The 20,696-nt window shown below is 48.0% G+C and overlaps 2 protein-coding genes across 3 annotated transcripts in view; both read left to right on the top strand.

The window, feature by feature from the left end:
• Window positions 1–1,199: 1,199 nt before the first annotated feature.
• Window positions 1,200–7,867, top strand: PSMB8 (proteasome 20S subunit beta 8). The gene is made up of 6 exons (XM_083426627.1): window positions 1,200–1,385; window positions 3,459–3,609; window positions 3,754–3,865; window positions 5,473–5,602; window positions 7,339–7,543; window positions 7,665–7,867. The coding sequence occupies exons 1-6, from the start codon at window positions 1,239–1,241 to the stop codon at window positions 7,751–7,753; spliced, it is 834 nt and encodes a 277-aa protein (XP_083282753.1). The 5' UTR covers window positions 1,200–1,238; the 3' UTR covers window positions 7,754–7,867.
• A 3,212-nt stretch (window positions 7,868–11,079) lies between these two features.
• Window positions 11,080–20,696, top strand: part of TAP2 (transporter 2, ATP binding cassette subfamily B member) — a 73,955-nt gene continuing 64,338 nt past the window's right edge. Inside the window, exons 1-6 of one of the 2 annotated variants that reach the window (XM_083425237.1) lie at window positions 11,080–11,213; window positions 13,729–14,232; window positions 15,369–15,483; window positions 15,820–15,950; window positions 17,649–17,854; window positions 20,120–20,317. In XM_083425237.1, the coding sequence (XP_083281363.1) occupies window positions 13,740–14,232; window positions 15,369–15,483; window positions 15,820–15,950; window positions 17,649–17,854; window positions 20,120–20,317 (1,143 nt within the window). In that variant the 5' untranslated portion in view covers window positions 11,080–11,213; window positions 13,729–13,739. Of the gene's footprint in view, window positions 11,214–13,487; window positions 13,545–13,728; window positions 14,233–15,368; window positions 15,484–15,819; window positions 15,951–17,648; window positions 17,855–20,119; window positions 20,318–20,696 lie in introns of those variants that run through there. The other variant, XM_083425238.1, reaches the window with a different exon arrangement.

Here is a 20,696-nt window from a genome sequence, read left to right as displayed (position 1 = left end):
ACTGTCAGGAAGTTCTTCCTAATGTTTAGGTGGAATCTTCTTTCTTGTAGTTTGGATCCATTGCTCCGTGTCCGCTTCTCTGGAGCAGCAGAAAACAACCTTTCTCCCTCCTCTATGTGACATCCTTTTATATATTGGAACATGGCTATCATATCACCCCTTAACCTCCTCTTCTCCAGGCTAAACATGCCCAGCTCCCTTAGCCGTTCCTCATAAGGCATCGTTTCCAGGCCTTTGACCATTTTGGTTGCCCTCCTCTGGACACGTTCCAGTTTGTCAGTGTCCTTCTTGAACTGTGGTTCAAGCTATTGTACTATCAACCTTACTATATGCTTGTGAAACATGGACCACTTATAAACGCCATCTCCAACTCCTCAAAATATTCCATCAATGGTGTCTCCGAAAATGTTTACACATCACTTGGGAAGACAGGTGAACTAATATCAATGTACTGGAAGAAGCAAAGATCCCCAGTGTTGAAGCAATGATTCTTCAACATCAATTTCGTTGGACTGGTCATGTTGTGCGGATGCCTGATGATCATCTTCTAAAGCAACTACGGTGGTACCTCGGGTTAAGTACTTAATTCGTTCTAGAGGTGGGTTCTTAACCTGAAACTGTTCTTAACCTGAAGCACCACTTTAGCTAATGGGGCCTCCCGCTGCCACCGCACCACCGGAGCACGATTTCTGTTCTCATCCTGAAGCAAAGTTCTTAACCCGAGGTAATATTTCTGGGTTAGCGTAGTCTGTAACCCGAAGCGTATGTAACCTGAAGCATCTATAACCCGAGGTACCACTGTGAAATAACGTAAGACAGAAAAGCAAGCAATTGAAACCAGAGCTGCGGCGCAATGAGCCCGGAGATATCCAAAGGGTCATGGCAAAAATTTACAGAACCCTGCAGGGAACTTGCCGTGGGGGGGGGGTTCTTCCCTTTGGATTCCCCCCCCCCAGCTTCCCCCCACTTCCTTCCCCAGATTCTCCCACCCCCTCCAACAAAGAGGGTGGAGTGGGCTCCGTTTGGATAGGGCACCCTCGGTGCGCGCCTCTCCCCAACCGTGCGCAACCTGCTCCTTCGCCGACCTCTCCAAGCGCGCCCTTGCCCATCCCCGACGTGGCGCACGGAGGGAGGCGGGGAGGGAGGAGCAGAGCGGTGGCGGGCGAGACACGGAGAGGAAACGCGGGTCGGGCGCTGCCGCTTTCGCTTTCACCGAGAAGAAAAGAGGCGAAGCGGCGATGGCGCTCCTCGACGTTTGCAGGCTGGAGCGCGGCGCCTGGGACTGGAACCCGCTGGGAGGAGCCGCCACCCCGCGGCCGGGGGCACCCGGGCATTACGCCTTCGGGGTAGAGAAGCCCCAGATCGCCGTGCCCCCCGGGAGGCAGGTGAGATGGGGAAAGGGGCGAAGAAGAGGCGGGAGGGCCACTGCGGCTAGGCGCAGCAGTGCCTTTCCAACGCCAGCCAGCGATCCCTGCCCGCCGCCCTCTGCTGGGCGGTGACAGAAGCAGGAAAATATGTATCTGTATTCCGGAAGGCGCAGATTGGGCCCCCGCTTTGACCTACATGTTAGGGTCTGGAAATTGTTGCTCTTGTTTATACCTCACCCATCCGGCGGCGTTTCCCAGCCGCTCTGGGCAGCTTCCAACAAAATATTAAAAATGCAGCATCAAACATTAAAAACTTCCCTAAAGGGGGCTCCCTCCCCTGCCCTCTGTCATTTGTTTTCCCAACCCACCAGAGGCTGCTGTGTTTTTGCATTTGTTCAGTACTGTTGTAGCATCTGTCTCTGGACCCATGCGCGCCTCCCTGAACTTTCTCCTTGCTTGATTTGTGTTAACTTTCAAGAAAGCGCTGGTGGGATGACAGCTCTTTAAAAGCAGCGACCCTAAAACAACTCCAAACTGATGAAATCGGGTTTAAGCTGCATATCAGTAGTGCATTCCTTCGGATGTAACCACCTGGGTCTAGCAAGGAAGGGTGGGGAATCCCCCTTTTCTTTGGGAAAATGGGCTGTCCCTCTGGCTAGTGGCATAATCTGCGGGTTGCCTTCTGGTTGGATTTTATTCTGATCCTGATTGGATTTTAGGATGTATTTTAATTAATTGTCTGATTTTATGTTAATGTGTTATACATTTGATGTTAGCCGCTCTGAGCCCAGTTTAGCCGGAGAGGGCGGGGGGGAAAAATAATAATAATAATAATAATAATAATAATAATAATAATAATAATGCCCCATTTCCAATTGTTATATGAAAATTCAGAAGACCCAAAAGGAGACAGATAGGGAGCTTTTGTGACTGCTTCTGCCTCAGGCTCCAGGTCAGCCTCCTGCAATGCCTGGCTTTCTTTTATATCTTACTTATGATACTTTGCTGTAATTCTGGGGATTTATTTTATGATTTGCGATCTTGTCTTTTGCAAAGGTAACTACTTTTAAAACGCCTGCCTGTTGAGAATGACGCTGCCCGTGAGCATGTGCAGAATGCTGCTCACCGGCCTCCACCAGCACTTGAAAGATCTGTGAGGAAGATTGACATGTGTCACTCGAAATGGGATGGGGTGCCGAGCCGAGAGGCCCCCACAGCAAGTGCCGCAGTGACTTAGGACAGAGGGCGGGAGGTGGGTGGCGGCACCGAAATTTGGCATCGCACAGGACACCGCTGAAATTTGAGAGCCCCAAATCCACCACTGCCAGCTCGATACCAGATTGTTTTGTTTTGGGGTTTTTGATGTTTTTTGTTTGATTTTACAACTCCAGTCACAATTATAATCACATACGGTAAAAAAAGCACAAGATTCTTCCGAATCTCAGGACTTCCCTCCTCCCCTCTGTGGGTTCTTTAAGTAACTTTTTAAACTGCATATAATAAGTCCATCTAATTTACAACCCTCCATTATATCTATGCATCATTGCAAGAGTTACCGTATTTTTCGCTCTATAAGACGCACCAGACCATAAGACACACCTAGTTTTTGGAGAAGGAGAACAGGAAAAAAAATATTCTGAATCCCAGAAGCCAGAATCGCAAGAGGGATTGCTGTGCAGCGAAAGCAGCGATCCCTCTTGCTGTTCTGGATTCTGGGATAGCTGTGCAGCCTGCATTCACTCCATAAGACTCACACACATTTCCCCTTACTTTTTAGGAGGGGAAAAGTGAGTCTTATGGAGCAAAAAATACGGTAGTTAAAACCTGCCAAAGAGTTCAAGTGTTGACAATGGTCTTTCAAATATACTGTACATTTGTCCCCTTCTTTATAGAAGCTCAGCTTGATATCAGTTTGGGTAGGGGAGTGTTTTGTGGCCGTCTTCCTAGGAGGAAAGGAAGCACCCAAACATTGGGATTATTTATTGTTGCTGTGTATTACAGAAGTCTCAAAAGTGGCTTCGGGTGGCAAAGAAAAGAGATTTCAAAGCATTAAGCATTTCCGTGCCTTACTTCCTCCCCCCCCCCCCCCAGCCTTCTGAGTTCCTGCTGACCCACTGCGAGGGCAGCGGCAGCAACGGGCAGCGGATTGAGCTAGAGCACGGTACCACCACCATGGCCTTCACTTTCCAGCATGGCGTCATCGTTGCCACCGATTCCCGGGCATCGGCCGGCAGCTACATCAGTGAGTAACCACAGAGACATAGACAGTTGAAATGGCATCACAGATTAAATGGAGGAGGCCTGGCTGACCTGGGCCTAGACTATGGGGGACAGAGGCTCCCCACCGCTGGCTTGAACCCCCCACAAACAATTCTCTTCCCCACAGGTGAAAAGGTGTTCAACAAAGTCATTGAGATCAACCCCTACTTGTTGGGCACCATGTCTGGGAGTGCTGCAGATTGCCAGTACTGGGAGCGACTCCTGGCCAAACACTGCAGGTAGGTACCTAGAATCAGAGATTTGTAGAGTTGGAAGGGACCCTGAGGCAGTGGCGTAGCGTGGGGGGTGCAGGGGGGGCCGGCCTCACCGGGCGCAACATCTGGGGGGGGCGCGCGCTCGCACTCGCAGCTCTCTGCCCCTACCTGGCTCACTCACTCTCTCTCTCTGCAGTGCTGGCTGTGCGAATCCGATCCGAGCCGCCGGGTCACCGCCCACTGTGGAGGGGGGGGGGTGCCAGGCGTGCGGTGCGGTGCGGAGAGAGAGCGAGGGACTATCTGGGGGAGGGACAGTGCAGCGGGGGGGGGGGCGCAAATTACTTGCCTTGCCCCGGGTTAGGGGGTGCAAATTACTTGCCTTGCCCCGGGTGCTGACAACCCACGCTACGCCACTGCCCTGAGGGGCAATCTAGTCCAACCCCCTGCAACGCAGGAATCTCAGCTAAACTCAGTAAACCTCCATCTTCTGCAGGTATTTTCCCCATCTCACAAATATGCAGGTCAGGGCAATGAAAAAACGAAAGAATTATTGAGTGTGTGGTCGTGTAAAGGCAGCCGGGCTGACCATAAGAAAGCTCCAATATCCATTCAAAGGTAATGCCTTTTATTAGGCCAACCAAAATGGCACAAAACAGTTTTGCAGGTCTGAGAGTTCTGCAGAATTCTTCATCTAGCCAGATGAAGTGTTCTGGAGACCCCGAAAGCTGGTATGCTTTTATTGTGAATATTTTGGTGGGCCTGATAAAAGTATTGCTCTGATATGTATCGACTGTTGCTTTTGCTTCCTAAAAGTCACGTGTAGTGTAGCGAACTTGAGCAGCGAGGCAGGATCCTTCCGGTCTTCCCCTTTGGGAAGCACAAGCTAGGATCTGGAATAATGTGTCATGCTGTTCTTCTTCTGACACCACCACCCCTCTTCTAGAAATGGTAGCTCAGCAGGTCACAGCAAAAGATTACTGCGCCAGACCTCCTCTCGGTGGCTCCCACCCCGTATATTATAATTTGAGCCCAGTCTGGATCTGGCTGAATAGACGGAAGATTCCAGAAGGATAGTGAAGCCCCAACATGGGAGCTCAGCCACCACAGTTTTACTTGGGAGGCCTCAAGATGGGTCATTGGCCCGTCTGAAAACGGCAGGGGTGATGGAGTTATGAAAAAGAAGAGGAGAGAGCGACTCTGCCTTTCCTTTTCCTCCTACCTCTCTTTACCTCTCCCCTTCCTTCCTTCCTCAAAATGTTGGTGCTGACCTTTAAAACAGCCTCGGTCCAGTATACCTGAAGGAGCATCTCCACCCCATTGTTCTGCCTGGACACAGAGGTCCAGCTTTGAGGGCCTTCTGGCAGTTCCCTCACTGCGAGAAGTGAGGTTACAGGGAACCAGGCACAGGGCCTTCTCGGTGGTGGCGCTTGCCCTATGGAACACCCTCCCATCACATGTCAAGGAGATGAACAACTTTTTGACTTTTAGAAGACATCTGAAGGCAGACCTGTTTAGGGAAGTTTTTAATGTTCGATGTTTAATATTCTGTTGGGAGCCACCCAGAGTGGCTGGGGAAACCCAGCTAGATGGGCGGAGTATTAATATATCATTATTATTTTTTCTTCCGGCAGGTTGTACTACTTACGCAACAAGGAGCGAATCAGCATCTCGGCTGCTTCCAAACTGCTGGCCAACATGCTTGTTGAGTACAAGGGGATGGGGCTGTCTGTGGGGAGCATGCTGTGCGGCTGGGACAAGAAGGTACCAGCAACGTGACCGCGAGGAGGGGGGCAATTGGGGGGGAGGCGGAGTTGGGGGGAGTCAAAGGAGGGGCTGCTGGGTATCCTGATGAGAGAGGAAGTCTGGTTGGAAGAGCGATTCTAGGATTCCTCCTCATTCATTGCCAGACAGGTCCTGCCTGAATACACACTGCACATTTAAAGCCAGCCCACCCCACCCCCCAGAATCCTAGGAATTGTAGTTTGCAAAGGTTCTGGGAACCATAGTTTATTTATTTGTTGGTTTAATTTGCATTCCGCCCTTCATCTGAACTTCTTCTTCTTTGGCGATCCCTTGTAGCCGAGTAAGATTGTCTTCCATAAACACGGTTTTAACAATCACTCTGTAAGTGACTGTGGAGGCCAATTCTGGATCCACACGTCCTTCCACAGTGGGGATATAGGTTTCTGGGCAGGAGTTGATCACGGTGAGGGTTTGCCAAAAGTGCCTTCCTCTTAGCACGTTTCTCCCTTGCGTCCTGAGTTCGAGTGTCTTCAAAGTCCATGGCACCTTTGGTAAAGGCTGTTCTCCAACTGGAGCGCTCGCAGGCCAGTGTTTCCCAGTTGTCGGTGTTTATACTACATTTTTAAAGATTTGCCTTGAGAGAGTCTTTACACCTCTTTTGTTGACCACCAGCATTACACTTTCCATTTTTATGTTTGGAATATAGTACAGTGGCACCTCGGGTTACATACGCTTCAGGTTACAGACTCCGCTAACCCATAAATAGTACCTCGGGTTAAGAACTTTGCTTCAGGATGAGAACAGAAATCGTGCGGTGGCAGCAGGAGGCCCCATTAGCTAAAGTGGTGCTTCAGGTTAAGAACAGTTTCAGACAGTTTCAGGTTAAGAACAGACCTCCAGAACGAATTAAGTTCTTAACCAGAGGCACCACTGTAGTTACTTTGGAAGACAATAATCAGGCATCCGCACAACATGACCAGTCCAACGAAGTTGGATGATGTTGAAGAATCATTGCTTCAACACTGGGGATCTTTGCTTCTTCCAGTACACTGGCATTAGTTCGCCCGTCTTCCCAAGTGATGTGTAAAATGTATTTCACCCTTCATCTAAACATCACAGGGCAGTTCACAACATAAAAATACCAAATGAGAACACAAAGCACATAATAAAAGCAAGAACAAACCCGCCATCCCACAAACATATTTAAAAGGCCATAGAATCAGCCAAAGGCCTGGTTATAGAGGAACATTTTCACCTGGTGCCTGAAGACATGAAATGAAGGTGCCAGGCGAGCCTCCCTGGGGAGAGCATTCCACAGGCAGGGAGCCACTGCAGAGAAGGCCCTGTTCTTGTGTTGCCACCCTCCGGACCTCTCGTCAAGGAGGCCCACAAAGGTCTCTGATTATCTGTTCTGTGGGGGTCAGTAAACTAATGTTCCCAGGATTCTTTGGGGGAGGAGGTTTTGCCTGTATGGTGTATACGAGGGTGATAAATATTTATCATACCGCCAGGAATTCACCCAGGGCACATTTTCAAGAGAGGTTTAGTGGAGGGAGTTTAGTGTGGGTCTTGGGGGGCACATGGGAAGTGCTGCCAGAATGAGGGCCTGAGAGAGAGCAACAACTTTGTGACTTTCGAGGAGTGGGGTGGGAATGAGCGGGTGGGGAGTGGGTGCGAGATCAGCCGGGCAGGGGACTTGGGTGGAAGCGGCCGCGATCAGAGGCAAAAGAGGCCAGTTCTTCCTCTTTTTCTAGGGACCTGGACTTTACTACATAGACGATAACGGGGTACGCCTGGGCGGCCCCCTCTTTTCCACGGGAAGCGGGAACTGCTATGCCTATGGGATCCTGGACAGCGGCCATCGCCCCGATCTCAGCGTGGAGGAGGCCTACGAACTCGGCAGAAAGGCCATCTCGTACGCCACCCACCGTGATGCCTACTCAGGCGGTGTGGTGAACAGTAAGTGCCCCCCACCCTCATTCTGCAGTCCCAGCCCCATGTCCCCCTTGTTTGGTGAGAGCCTGCTTTCATTTTGCACAACCCCACTGATGTGGTGGTACCTCTCTGTCGCCCCGCGCAGTGTATCACATGAAGGAAGACGGCTGGATCCGGGTCGGGCGCACCGATGTCAGCGATCTGCTCCACCAGTACGCCGAAGCCAAGAAGTGAGCAGCCGGGAACCACGATGAACGTTGGATATGCTTCAACACTCAGGGGCGAAGGGCAGAAAGGGACAGAGCTACATTTATGACGGGGCAGCAATAAAGTATTTTCATTGATAAAGTCTTTGATTCGGTGCTCATGTTTTAAATAAGATTTTAACCGGTCTGAAGTAGCATACAGGATACACGTAGGGGGAGGTTTTGGACTGAACATTTGGGAGTTATTGTGTTCAGGATAAGCTTATCCACAACAGCTTCATTGGATGAATTTAGATGAGTACCACTGTATTCTGCTCTGGTCAGACCTCACCTGGAGTACTGTGTCCAGTTCTGGGCATCACAGTTCAAGAAGGACACTGACAAACTGGAACGTGTCCAGAGGAGGGCAACCAAAATGGTCAAAGGCCTGGAAACAATGCCTTATGAGGAACGGCTAAGGGAGCTGGGCATGTTTAGCCTGGAGAAGAGGAGGTTAAGGGGTGATATGATAGCCATGTTAAAATATATAAAAGGATGTCACATAGAGGAGGGAGAAAGGTTGTTTTCTGCTGCTCCAGAGAAGCGGACACAGAGCAATGGATCCAAACTACAAGAAAGAAGATTCCACCTAAACATTAGGAAGAACTTCCTGACAGTAAGAGCTGTTTGACAGTGGAATTTGCTGCCAAGGAGTGTGGTGGAGTCTCCTTCTTTGGAGGTCTTTAAGCAGAGGCTTGACAACCATATGTCAGGAGTGCTCTGATGGTGTTTCCTGCTTGGCAGGGGGTTGGACTCGATGGTCCTTGTGGTCTCTTCCAACTCTATGATTCTATGAGCAGGACAGGATATTTTATTTATTATTCTTCCTCTTTTTCTCACTTGTGTGATAATGCAGATACAGTGGTACCTCGAGTTACATACGCTTCAGGTTACAGACTCCGCTAACCCAGAAATAGTACCTTGGGTTAAGAACTTTGCTTCAGGTTTAGAACAGAAATCGTGCTTCAGCGGCACGGCGGCAGCGGGAGGCCCCATTAGCTAAAATGGTGCTTCAGGTTAAGAACAGTTTCAGGTTAAGAACGGACCCCCGGAACGAATTAAGTACTTAATCCGAGGTACCACTGTACCTCTTTCAGCAGATTAAAATCACCATCCGTTTGCCGTTTATCTTTAGACGCTTTTGGGGAAAAGGTTGCTTAACCTTCTAGACCAATTATGATATCCAAAGATGCTTAGACAGACTTGGATTCATTTTCTCCCTTCTGTGTTTCCCTCTTAACGAAGAAATCACTCACAGACTGCTTAAGTAAAAAAATATAAGCTTACTCACATTAAAAGCCTTGCCAGGATTCAACAGGTACAGTGATGAAAATCAGGCAGGCAGGCAATAATCCTTAAAAGTTACAAAAGTCTGTAGTCCAGTTCAAAATGGAGTGGCCTTGACTGTCCTTGAACCTTGCTGCCACACTTAAGCCGAGTTGAGCCGCTAGTCCACCTGCCCCAATACTGCCTGCACTGACTGGCAAGGCTCCCCAGGGGTTCTGAGAGGGGGACTCTCCCAGTGGAAATGCTGGGGGGGGGTGCTTAGGGCCTTCTGCATGAAAAGCAGATGTTCTAATGCTGAACTACAGCCCCCCCCAAGGCTTTCTCCAGAGCAGTGTTTTTCAACCTGTGGGTCCCCAGATGTTGTTGGACTACAACTCCCATCATTCCTAGCCAGCATGACCAGTGTTCAGGGATGATGGGAGTTGTAGTCCAACAACATCTGGGCACCCATGGGTTGAGAACCTCTGCTCCAGAGTCAAACCACAACAGTTGTTCTTAGCTCTTTGCGTCCTCACCCACGTAGGTGTCTTGTGGCATTGCAGTTCCAGGAACCTCAACTGCTCTCCGTTAAGGAAGCACCTGCGGTCATCAAGCTCTTGAGAAGATCTGGGAGGCGTTTTCTGGCTCTCTCGGTTTTGCACAGCAGAACAGCGAAGCACAGCCCTTTCTGAGATGCTGACGAGCCCCTCTGGTTTAGGTTCGCTGTGGGGACTTCAGGGTCCAGAACCTCTTCCTCATCTCATTGCCTTCCACATAAAGTGCATGCAGAGGGTTCATGTAGATCAATCCTGATATGGGGGGAGGGGGTGCCCCATGGCTGTTGCTCATTCCTCGTTCTGCCTTCTCCAGTCCACACAGCTCAGCATTGTCCACACCAGGGACTAGGAATAGGAGGAGAAGGAGAAGAAGAAATTTATTTATACCCCACCCATCTAGCTGGATTTCCCCAGCCACTCTGGGCGACTCCCAACAGAATATTAAAAACATGGGTATATGGAATTGGCGGAAATGACCGGCAGAATCCGAAACCAGGGAGAAGAGTTGGTGGAGGAAGATTGGAAGAAATTTAAAGACTATTTACAGAAATATTATAAAATTAATGAATGTTAGAATGATGTTGGATTGAGGTTAAGGGGTTTTTAGTAACAACGGTACGAAGGAATATGTAAAAACGGAATGTTAACAGGTGAAAATTTAAAGGTATAATATATTAAGATCAAGATAAGGAAAAAGTAAAGAGGGAAAGGATTTGCTGAATAAATAAATTGAATTGGAATACAAAGAGGGGAGGTGTGGGGAGGTCTGGGAAACAAGCAAATGCAAGATATGTTATGAAAAATTGAATTGTTTTTAATTGTTTTTCTTTATTATTTTTGTATTTTTCTTTTTTCTTTTTGTGATGTTATGGAAAATCTTAATAAAATATTATTTATATATATATATATATATATATATATATATATATATATATATATTAAAAACACAATACACCATTAAACATTAAAAACTTCCCTAAACAGGGCTGCCTTCAGATGTCTTCTAAAAGTCAGGTAGTTCTTTATCTCCTTGACATCTGAAGGGAGGGTGTTCCACAGGGCAGGTGCCACTACCAAGAAGGCCCTCTGGCTGGTTCCCTGTAACTTCACTTCTCGCAGTGAGGGAACCGCCAGAAGCCCCTTGGCGTGGACTTCAGTGTCTGGGCAGAACGATGAGGGTGGAGACGCTCCTTCAGGAATACTGGGCCGAGGCTGTTTAGGGCTTGAAAGGTCAGCACCAACACTTTGAATTGTGCTTGGAAACATACTGGGAGCCAGTGTATGTCTTTCAGGACCAGTCTTGGCAGCTGCTCCCAGTCCCCAGTCTAGCTGCCACATTCTGGATTAGTTGCAGTTTCCGGGTCACCTTCAATAAAAAAACTGGGAGCGGCGCGAGCAAACATCTTTTCCTGAAAATGTCAGCCAAGAGTTTGGGAACCGCTTGCGATGGAGGTTTTCTAAAGCGCAGGCGGCGGGCTCCCTCTGGTGGCGGAAGCGGGGAGCGCGGCCGCGTGGGCGGGGGAAGGGAAGCGGCTGGATTTCCCCTTTCGAAAGCGAAAGTGGGCGCCGGGTCGAGCCCCGCGAGCGCAGAAGAGCTCAGTTCCTCCCTGGGAGACCGGAGGGCAGGTAAGGCGGGCAGGGAGAGGAAGGCCAGGGGGCTGTGGGGTGGGAGACCCAGGATAAGGGCATCATGGGGGGGGGGCTAGGGGTGTGCATCAAGTGCGGGGGTTTTTCAATGCAAATCGGGGAGAGGCTGCAAAAGAGGCTCTCGCGCAATGTTTGATTTCTTCTTTTGGGGGGGCGGGGGTTACTTAATGTAAAATAATCTGTAGTCCTTGAGATCGAATCTGCATTTTAGCAGGGCTGGGACACACACAAACACACAATAAAAATTCGCCACACAATAAATATTTCCCCACCTTTTAACACCATCCCGTTTCAGTTTTATTTTCTGATCGGAGATGGAAAAAAATAATAATAACTGTGACAAGAAAGAACCCGGTTCCAGAAAGGGCGGCCCTGTCAGTCTCTTCGGAGCAAAATGCCCCAAACTAGAAAAAAATCCCCAAAGTTAGGAAAGTGGCTTCTTCTGGGTCTTGAAAGGTTTTTATCACTTTCTGCGCAGTCTTGGGCAGTCTAACTCAGAGGTAGGTCTCTACTGGAGAGTAGGCCCCTACCTTCTGAGTAACGGGCCTCATGTGCACTATTCATTTAAGCAGTACTGTATAATATTGCCTTAAACAGTTATGTCCTCTCCCAAAGGCTCATGGGAATTGTAGTTTCAGGCTGCAGAGAGTTGTTAGGAGACTTCGGTTCCCAAAGGAGTTTAACAATCAACCCCTTTCCCCAGGGAACTGAAGTTCTGTGACGATCATGTTGTTTTAAATAATTATAATTATAATAAATAATAAATTTTATTTATACCCTGCCCTCCCTGGCCAGAGCCGGGCTCAGGGCGGCTAAAGCCAGTAAAATTACAGTAAAAACATAATAGAAAAAGAAAAAAACCAATTTAAAATACAGGTTAAAATGCAATTTAAAATGTAACCTTATTTTAAAAGTAGCCCATAGATGTTAGGATTGCTCTTTAAGTGCCATAGGATAGCTTACGTCTGGCTCCTTCTTAAGCACAGTGCAATTTTTATTTTGCAAAGTGCTCAACAGTCATAGAATCATAGGGCTGGAAGGAACCATGAGGGTCATCTAGTCCAACCCCCTCAATGCAGGAATCTTTTGCCCAATGTGGGTCTCGAACCCACAACTCTGAGATTAAGAGTCTCATTCTCTACCGACTGAGCTATCCAGTAGCTGCTCTCGTGAGAACCCACCAAGGCTCCAGTGTAGGCTCCATTGAACACACTGGGAGTTGTTTCTGGGTGAACATAGATAGGATTGTGCTACTTGCTGGTGAGGACACTGCCATGCCCATTTTACAGATGGGGAACTGAAACTGACAGAAAGCGTCTGGAGGGTGGGATTTGTCCTGGCATCCCTTTAGGCCAGGGATGAGGAACCTCAACCTGGTACCCTGGACTACAACTCCCATCATCCTCAGCCATTGTCCATGTTGGCTGGCACTGATGGGTGTTGCAGTCCTGCCACCTGGGGGGGGGGTGTCGCATGGGGAGGTGGAATTCAGCTTTGATGGTGATGGTGATGATAATTTATTATTTATACCCCGCCCATCTGGCCGGCTCTCCCCAGCCACTCTGGGTGGCTCCCAACACAATATTAAAAACAAGATAAAACATCAAACATTAAAAACTTCCCTAAACAGGGCTGCCTTCAGATGTCTTCTAAAAGTCAGATAGTTGTTTATTTCCTTGACATCTGAGGGGAGGACATCTTATTACAGTCGTACCTCAGAACTCAAATGGAATCTGATCTGGAAGTCTGTTCAGCTGTTCCACAACCAAGGCGCAGCTTCCGATTGGCTGCAGGAGCTTCCTGCAGCCAATCAGAAGCCTTGCTGGACGTTCAGGTTCCAAAGAACATTTGCAACCGAAATACTCGGAAGCCAAAACGTTCAACTGCCAAGGCATTTGTGATCCTAGGTACAACTGTATTATTATTATTGGTGCTGCTGCTGCTGTTGTTGTTGTATTATTATTATTATTATTATTATTATTATTATAAATTTATATCCCGCCCATCTGGCTGGGTTTCCCCAGCCACTCTGGGCAGCTTACAACATATATAAAAACACAACAAAACCTCAAACATAAAAAAACCCTATACAAGCAACAAACAAACCAATAAATCAAAAACAACAACAACAATAACAAGAATAAACAGTTTACAGTTCTACTCAAAATAACCGCCAGACCCAAGTAAACATTTGACCAACACCAACCCAACAAAAACAAAACAGAGGAAAATGTTTTAAACATTTTAGCCAGTTGCCCCAACCCAGCAACGTCCCAGTGGCCTCCCAGGAGCCTCTTTTGGCTGTTCCAGGTGAGTCTGGGCTCCGCCCCCTAGGCCAGGTGGAAATGGGCCTTGCAGCAGGGAGCAGGTCTCCTCCGTTCCAGCACTCCTGGCGGCAGCAAAGTGTGGGTCAGGCTGCTGAGATTCTCCCTACACAAACCCTCTCTCACACTTCAGACTCTTAATTACACCTGGCCATTCCTTCTCTCCCCAGACTCAGCCGCCATGATGCTACCTGCCCCCTTGAAGCTGGCCGTCCCTCTCATCCTGTGCGACATGGTCCTTCTCCCCTTGCTAGATCTCCAGCGCTCCGCCTTGGCCTCCCTGGGGGTCCCTGGGGCCTGGCTGGAGGCGGCTCTGCGCCTGCTGGTTCTCTGTGGGGCCCGGGGGCTCCTCTCCCTGGCCTGGCCCTCCCAGCTGCCCCTCGCAGGCCTGGCTGCTGTGAGCCTGCTGCAGCCCCTCTATCTCGCCGTGGGGCACTGCTTTGGAGACCCTCCGTTCCTGCTGTCATCAGCCCCTCGGTCCTGGCTCCTGCTGGGCTATGGAGCAGTGGTTCTGGCCCACATCATCTGGGACGTCCTGGGGCAAAGGGAGGAGGAGGAGGAGAAGAACAAGGGAGGCGAAGACAAGGCCACCCTCTGGAAGCTGGTGAAGCTCTTCCGCCCAGATGTGCCCTACCTCGCAGGGGCGTTTTTCTTCCTTACCACGGCTGTGCTTTGTGAGTAGGGTTGGTTTGCCTGTGTGTGAGAGAGAGAAGTGGGAAGTGAGAGAGATACATACAGTGGTACCTCGGGTTACATACACTTCAGGTTACAGACTCCACTAACCCAGAAATATTACCTCGGGTTAAGAACTTTGCTTCAGGATGAGAACAGAAATTGTGCTCCAGCAGCGCAGTGCAGGCCCCATTAGCTAAAGTGGTGCTTCAGATTAAGAACAGTTTCGGGTTTAGAACGGACCTCTGGAACGAATTAAGTACTTAACCTGAGGTACCACTGTACATATTATTTGGAACTAGAAGACCGTATGTATGGTACACCTCCTTTCCACACAGGCTGTAAAAGCTTTATTGCTAGTGAAATGTAAATAAAGGCCTTGAGAGGTTGTAACTCAATAACAAAGACTGAACATGGAAAGGAAATAATCTGGTTTGTGTACGGAAAGGAAGACTCTCCGCTCAAAAGGTTCGCACAAACAGGCAGAGGCTGGAAACTATGAGGGATAATGCAGGGTGGAAAGAAGAATGAAAGATTTAAATTACTATAACCTCACTCGTCGTTATTTGATATCATTTTGTTTTATCTATATGCATGAGTTGGTAAAGGGACAGCTGAGGAATGAGGAGTTTGCCGAAAAATTGATGTTAATTAGAGCAGGGCTGCCATGCGTCTGGAATTTCCAGGACACAGCCAGGATTGGGCCGATTTAGGAAGGATAGATTTTGGCAAATTTCCTTAAAAATAGTTTTTTTGTGTGTGATTTTGCTCAACAACTTTTGCAATATGGGAACCCTAAATTAGAGAGAAATCTGTAAAATAAGTAACATGTAGAAGGGGAAGAAATGGAATATATCTGAGAGAGTAGGAAACCCATTTGGGGGGGAGTATTAAATTAAGTTTACTTTGGTTTTGATGTGTTATAAATTTGAAAATGAATAAAAATTAATTCGGAAAAAAGGAAATAAAAGACCATAGTTTAACGTTAGAAGGTTCCAAGCTCAATTTCAGATGGAGCCATGCCCCCCACCTGAAATCTTGGAGAAGCTCTGCCTGTCTGTGCAGGGAGGTTTCAACAGGCTCTTCCTGTTTCCAAAGAGTCCCCCCTCCCTATCTTCAAAGCGCAAACTCTCTGCAGGTGAAACCTTCATCCCTTACTACACGGGACGCTTGATTGACATCTTGGGCAAGAAGTACGACTCGGATGCCTTCTCGTCCGCCATCTTCTTCATGTGCCTGGTGTCGCTCGGAAGGTGGGTTTCTTCCTGACAACACCCCCTGCCCAAAAAACAAAGGAGCCCTGGTTAGGCTTGGCTGGGGTTGTTCAGTTTTATCATTATCTGGGGAGTTTAATTATTTCTTTGGAATTAAATTGAATTCAGAAAGGAGTTTGGGGGGAAGGGGGTGCTTGGAGAATCCTTTCTGCTGCAAATGAAAAGCCCCCACATTTCCAGAATGTGACTCAGATAGGTGATCACATCTTTGGGGGGCCAGGAGCTCTGATTTTCCCATTTCGATTCCTACCCTCCAGAGTGGGACTCACACATTCACAGTTTCCACTTGTAGAGCAGTCTCCATTTCTGTTCCAGCTCGCTGTCTGCCGGCGCACGCGGGGGACTCTTCACGATGTCTATCTCCCGGGCCATCATCCGGATCCGAAGCCTCCTCTTCTCTTCTCTCGTCCGCCAAGACCTGGCCTTCTTCCAGGAGGTGAAAACAGGTGAGAGCCCCCTAGCTCCAAACCCAGGCCTGCCTTTCAGTCCAGCTCCCTGAGTGTCCTCTAGTCATAGCTGCCAACTTTCCCCTTTTTTAAAGGGAAATTCCCTTATTCCGAATAGGATTCCTCGCAAGAAAAGGGAAAAGTTGACAGCTATGCCTCTAGTGCACATACAGAGCGCTTGTGGTGGTTCATCCTTGCAACACCCCTGTTATGACTGGGCCTTAAATGTTCCCATTTTATGGGTGGCATAACTGAGGCTCCATGAGGAAAGTCAAGATGTGAGGCTTCCCAGGATTTGAACTTGGGTCTCCCAAGATCCTGCTCCGGCACTCAAGCGGGCAACTCGGTTTTTGCTGTTCAAGAGATAAGGAATATCCTGGTGCCCCCTGAATATTATGGGACCCAAACTCCCATCATTCCTAGCCAGCATGCCCAGTGGGCAGGAATGATGGGAGTTATAGTACATCAACAGTGTCTTCATTCCTTCATTTGTTCATCAAAGGACTTTATGCATCCGTCGGTCTGTCTCTCCATCCCTCCATCTGCTTATCCACCAACTATTTCTCCTTTCCATCCTTTTCTTAGAAAAGTGTTTTTCTTTTCACCTTCTCATGCACAGAAAGCAATAGTCACAACAATCAACAACAGAGAGAAATAGGTGTTTCTTCCTGTCCTTGCAAGGTGTTCTGTCTTTTCCCCCCCAGTTGTTGCTTGTTATCCTTCTTGCCTCAGGCGGAAAAAAAATATATTAGAATGCACATTTAAAATTAATTTAAAAAACAAACAAACAATTGTTACAAAATACAGTGGTACCTTGGGTTACATACGCTTCAGGTTACAGACTCCACTAACCCAGAAATAGTGCTTCAGGTTAAGAACTTTGCTTCAGGATGAGAACAGAAATCGTGCTCCGGTGGCGCAGCGGCAGCTGGAGGCCCCATTAGCTAAAGTGGTGCTTCAGGTTAAGAACAGTTTCAGGCTAAGTACGGACCTCCGGAACGAATTAAGTACTTAACCCGAGGTACCACTGTATAAGCAAAATATAAGCAAAAGGGAATGCGCGTGGCACTGGGTTATACCACAGAGCCTAGAACTTGCTGATCAGAAGGTCAGCAGTTCGAATCCCCGCGACAGGGTGAACTCCCGTTGCTCAGTCCCGGCTCCTGCCAACCTAGCAGTTTGAAAGCACGTCAAAGTGCAAGTAGATAAATAGGTACCACTCTGGTGGGAAGGTAAACGGCTTTTCCGTGCGCTGCTCTGGTTTGCCAGAAGAGGCTTAGTCATGCTGGCCAGTAAAGCGAGATGAGCGCCGCAACCCCAGAGTCGGTCACGACTGGACCTAATGGTCAGGGGTCCCTTTACCTTTATAAGGAAAATATTGCAAATGCATACATACATACATACATACATATTTCAAATAAGCACGTATATATGAAGAAAGGAACAAAAGAGAAAAAGAAAAGAAAAAAGAGGAAGAAAAAATATAGAGAAAAGAAGAAGAAAAGTTGGAAGAATTTCTTCCAGGTTTATTCTACAGTCTTGCTTAAAATGTATGTAGAAAGTGCAGTGTAAGCGATGGAAGTCAATCAGTGAAATTTTATTATTATTTCCATATTGAGATATTTGTAGGATTTTTAGAACGCGTTTTCGATCCCTCCGGTCTCCCGCCTCTGAGCGGCCTCTCCTTTCGCCCCACAGGAGACCTGACATCCCGCCTCTCCAGAGACACCACCATGATGAGCCGCTGGGTTCCGCTCAACGCCAACATCTTCCTCCGCAGCCTCTTCAAGGTCTGTGGGCTCTGTGCCTTCATGCTTGGCCTGTCGTGGCGCCTGACGCTGCTCACCCTCGTGGAGGTGCCGGTCATGCTGGCTGCCCAGAAGGTCTATGATGCCCGCTACAAGGTGAGGGGGCCCCTGAGGGCAGGCGGGGGGAGACTGGGAGCTGCGAGTAAACGAAAGGGGAGCTTCTTCCCAGGGATTGCTGTTCCCTGTTTTCCAAACCTTAGAGAGACAGCCCCTCCCTCCGGACGAGAGGCAGGGTCCCATCAGAGGGGTAACACCAATGCCTCCCATTTTAACAGTCAAGGCTCCCCCCAAAGAATCCTGGGAACTATAGTTTGCTAAGTGCAATGAGAGTCATTAGGAGGCCACTCACAGAGCTACAGCTCCCAGCACCCTTAACAAGCTACAATTCCCAGAAATCTTTGGGGGAAGCCATGAACTGCTGTAAGGATGCTTTATAAATATATGGTGTGGATGTGAGAAGTGGAAATAATAATAATAATAATAATAATAATAATAATAATAATAATAGTTGTTGTTGTTATTTATTTATACAGTGGTACCTCAGGTTAAATACGCTTCAGGTTACAGACTCCAATAACCCATAAATAGTGCTTCAGGTTAAGAACTTTGCTTCAGGATGAGAACAGAAATCGTGCTCTGGCAGCACAGCAGCAGCAGGAGGTCCCATTAGCTAAAGTGGTGCTTCAGGTGAAGAACAGTTTCAGGTTAAGTACGGACCTCCGGAACGAATTAAGTACTTAACCTGAGGTACCACTGTACCCCACCCATCTGGCTGGGTTTCCCCAGCCACTCTGGGCAGCTTCCAACAGAACACCAAAATACAGTAACCTATTAAACATTAAAAGCTTCCCTAAACAGGGCTGCCTTCAGATGTCTTCTAAAAGTCTGGTGGTTGTTTTTCTCTTTGACATCTGGTGGGAGGGTGTTCCACAGGGAGGATGCCACCACTGAAAAGGCCTGGTTCCCTGTAACCTCGCAGTGAGGGAACCACCAGAAGGCCCTCTGAGCTGGACCTCAGTGTCCGGGCAGAACGATGGGGGTAGAGACGCTCCTTCAGGTATACTGGACTGAGGCTGTTTAGGGCTTTAAAGGTCAGCACCAACACTTTGAATTGTGCTCGGAAACGTACTGGGAGCCAGTGTAGGTCTTTCAGGACCGATGTTGTATGGTCTCAGCAGCCGCTCCCAGTCACCAGTCTACGGAATAGATAGACATAACATTTTACAAGGACAGGAAGGGATACCATGGACGGAATAACTGACACACACAGGAGGAAGATATAGATATAGATATAGATATAGTTTGAATGCTTCACCTATGGGTTTATAAATCATTTAATGTGTCAAGACGAGTGGATGTCATTAATATTGCAGTTGTTGAATAAGGGATTGTTATTTTGACTAGAGTGTAATTGAGATGGATGAGATTTTGGAACGCAGAAACAAAGCAAATCATCAAACCCATCAATTGGGAGGCCACCTAAATCAAATAATTTGGCACCTGAATGATTGGGATTAGTGCTTGTATTATGATTTGGCAATGTTATCAGGAGGCTACCACTGGATTATTGTAACTGAAAACTAATAAAAATTATTGTTAAAAAAAAAAAGTGATTTTCCCCCAAGGAGCCTTTGTGTTTGACTCTGCTTGTGAGGCCAGCCGTTGTGATTTTTTAACTTTTGTCTGTTTTTAGCATATTGCATATTTACACTGCTGCTTGGTTTTTATTTTTCTATGCTGCCTGGATTTTTTTTTTTTACATGACAGGAGTATATAAATATTTTAAAATAAACGTAATGGAACGGAGTTATGGCCGATTTGCTGTTCTCTTTGGATTTGGTAATGCTGTGGACCAGAGATAAGGAGCCTGGTGCCTTCTAGAGACTGTTGGACTACAACTCCCATCAGCCCCAACCAGCAGGGCCAGTGGTCAGGGATGCTGGGAGTTGTAATCTGTTGAACCCTACTATCAATCAGTCAAGTTATTATTATTAATAATAATAATAATAATAATAATACATTTTATTTATACCCCGCCCTCCTCAGCCAAGGCCGGGCTCAGGGCGGCTAACAAGCAATAATAAAAACAAGTTGAATGAATACAACTTAAAAACAAGATTAAAATACAACATTCAAACATGTTAAGGTAAGCTAAAGCACACATCCCTAAAGGAATCCTTTTGTTAGGGGTGAGGGATAAACTACAGTTCCCAATGTTCTTTTGAGAGGGGGAAATGGGCTTCGAACATTCTTTAATGTGTGCGTAGTCTGAAGCAATGGGATCTTGCAGCCAAACCCGGTAGTCTGCCCCCCTCTGGCGTTTAGTGCAGGCTCCTAAACTCTCCCCTTTGCTTTCTCCAGCTTCTTCTGCAGGCGATCCAGGACTCCCTGGCGCGTTCTGGGGAGGTGGTGCGGGAGACGGTCTCCTCCGTTGAGACGGTGCGCAGTTTCGCCACTGAGGAGGAGGAGTCTGAGCGCTACGACGCGGCCTTGGCCGAGACCCACCGGCTGAAGGACCGGAGAGATTGGGAGAGGGCCGTCTACCTGCTCCTCAGACGGGTGAGTCCTTGGGGTCGTGCGTAGAGAGAGGCTTGGGGAGGTCAGGAAGGGGACAAATATCCTCCCAAGGAGAGCTGTGGCAGGAGAGCTTTCTTGAAACGGCTCCCCTTTCTTTGGTTCTTCCATTTTCCAATCAGCTTGACATCCTGGGCAGCTTTTTCAAGGTCACTGTTCACGTTGGAATATCGAGCGTTGGTGGTGTTATGTATTCTGAGCTCCTGTGTTCGGATTCGATACATGATATCCAATCACAGAACATTTCAGGATTTGGGCCTCTGCCATTGGGCCTTAAACTCTGAGTTATGATTTGCAGTTTAGAAGTATAGACAGCCAATCACGTTGGGAGTGGGCCAGGCCTTCAGAAATGTATATTAGCAGT

Source organism: Podarcis tiliguerta (assembly GCF_965153285.1).
Source record: "Podarcis tiliguerta genome assembly, chromosome: 2".
In the NCBI taxonomy this organism is placed as follows: Eukaryota; Metazoa; Chordata; class Lepidosauria; order Squamata; family Lacertidae; genus Podarcis; species Podarcis tiliguerta.
The sequence above is the reverse complement of the archived record's forward strand: the minus strand, read 5'-3'. Positions and strand labels throughout refer to the sequence as shown.

Bases quoted from the DNA above. Each gene is read 5' to 3' on its own strand.
- PSMB8 (XM_083426627.1), top strand. From the start codon at position 1,239: ATGGCGCTCCTCGACGTTTGCAGGCTGGAGCGCGGCGCCTGGGACTGG. The intron at 3,610-3,753 runs GTGAGTAACCAC...TCTTCCCCACAG, and splicing joins ATCGGCCGGCAGCTACATCA to GTGAAAAGGTGTTCAACAAA. The intron at 3,866-5,472 runs GTAGGTACCTAG...TTCTTCCGGCAG, and splicing joins CTCCTGGCCAAACACTGCAG to GTTGTACTACTTACGCAACA.